We start from the raw sequence: 1,629 nt of genomic DNA on the forward strand, positions 1-1,629 counted from the left end.
TTGCTGGGGCTTTCTCGTGATAATAAAATTTCCAAGGATATTTTCGCAAATTTATAGGCCACACGTCCTGCATCTTTTGTCCTGACAGCGGGCCCTATGCCACGCTGGCATGCCTACTCAGCCTTGCAGCGTATTCAACTGTGATTTGCACCGTATTTGCATAAACAAGTCAAGTTGTTGCATCGATTTAATGTATACAGCAAGTTTTAGCATTAAAATAATTTTTTGCGTCAAGTTCAAGCACCGGTGGTGTAATTGACTCTTTGTTATCCTTATGGCACAAGCTGAGCTGACAGCTGATACAAAATGTCTTACGTGCTAGGCCACAACACTTCAGTGTGAACCTCGCGCTCCCTGCACGATGCTAATTATTGGCCATGGTACTAGACGGGAGTGGCATGGATTGTTGGTACATCGTAGCAGCCTACTACGGTTTGGTTGCCTTCTTGCCAATGCCAAACACCGGATTGGCGTAGGGCATGAAGTGGCACACCGGCGTTCCAGGGTGTGTACCTAGCACCTCGAACGACGGATGAGCCGGGCTCCACTTGGACGTGTCAAAGTGGCAGAATGCTAACAACTTGGCTGTCGGTCCTCCGCCGACGAGTCCCCGGAGCGAGACCACATAACCCTTGTCCGTGAGCCCGGCCGTCATGTGACACTGGTAAACGCGGTAGGGGAATGGCATCTTGTGGCAGCCGACGAAGTAGTCACCAAGGAGCTTGGTGACCGCCTGGACCTTGTACAGCTGACGTGGCAGGCCGCCGCCGGCCGGGAGCACCGACGTGGCGGTCCACATACCATGGTCACCACCGGTGGAGCGACCACCTAGCATGTTCATGGCGCTCCGCACGGTGCTCTCCAGCGACGTGGTGCAGACCCTAACCTCGCCGGCGTGCGGCAGCGACTGGCACAGGCTCAGTGTTTTCGCCACGTGGGATGCCTCGGCGGAGCCTGTTGGGATGCTGAAGGTGGTGAGGACGGCGCTTCGGTTTGCGAAGGGGACCTTCTCCGCGAGGTCGTGTGGGAGGATGGGCGGCTCAGCTTCTGCAGGGAAGGACATAGTCATGGTGCTGCCCGGACGCAGCTGTGCCTCGTAGAAGAAGATGCCCGTCGGTGCCGCCAAGCTCGCCGTACACATGCCGGTCCAAGCACCGCACAAACTGATGCTGGGGAATGCAGGGTAGCGCTCCACTTGAGGCGCATCATCGATGCCTGGACAACACAGCAGACTTATTTACAAACTCGTGTCAACATGACATGGTTACTTATTATATCTAAGCAAAAGTGACGTACCTTTCGGCACAAGGTCTGCGATGGCCTCTGGCATCGGCGTGCCCGGGAGGGCCTGCTGCCAAAAGCTGCTCATGGCCGGAGTGCAGGCGGCCACCACGATCAGAAAGACCACAGCACAACGGTACATGTCTCGACCAATATTGGAGCCTGGAGAGAGTGCTTTGATTGGATGCTGGTTGCCTCCCGCTGGCCCTCTATATATACTCTGCTTGCTCGCGAACTCTTTCTTTAAATGGGAGCTATATTAATATCACGATACCAATTACACCCGATCTTTACAACAACACAATGTCGTAAGGACACTACAGATGCACACAACCAAAAGACAAAAAG

General features: G+C 54.2%; 1 protein-coding gene across 1 annotated transcript; it reads right to left on the reverse strand.

The window, feature by feature from the left end:
* Window positions 1–427: 427 nt before the first annotated feature.
* Window positions 428–1,423, reverse strand: LOC123138680 (BURP domain-containing protein 6-like). Its single transcript, XM_044558609.1, has 2 exons — window positions 1,297–1,423; window positions 428–1,215 (listed from the first exon to the last, which is right to left on the reverse strand). The coding sequence occupies exons 1-2, from the start codon at window positions 1,421–1,423 to the stop codon at window positions 428–430; spliced, it is 915 nt and encodes a 304-aa protein (XP_044414544.1).
* Between the last annotated feature and the right edge of the window lie 206 nt (window positions 1,424–1,629).

The sequence above is a fragment of the Triticum aestivum genome, chromosome 6B (genome assembly GCF_018294505.1).
Source record: "Triticum aestivum cultivar Chinese Spring chromosome 6B, IWGSC CS RefSeq v2.1, whole genome shotgun sequence".
NCBI classification, from domain to species: Eukaryota; Viridiplantae; Streptophyta; class Magnoliopsida; order Poales; family Poaceae; genus Triticum; species Triticum aestivum.

Coding starts and splice junctions, on each gene's coding strand:
- LOC123138680 (XM_044558609.1), bottom strand. CDS start 1,423: ATGTACCGTTGTGCTGTGGTCTTTCTGATCGTGGTGGCCGCCTGCACT. Junction 1,216..1,296: donor CGCAGACCTTGTGCCGAAAG/GTACGTCACTTT, acceptor TGTGTTGTCCAG/GCATCGATGATGCGCCTCAA.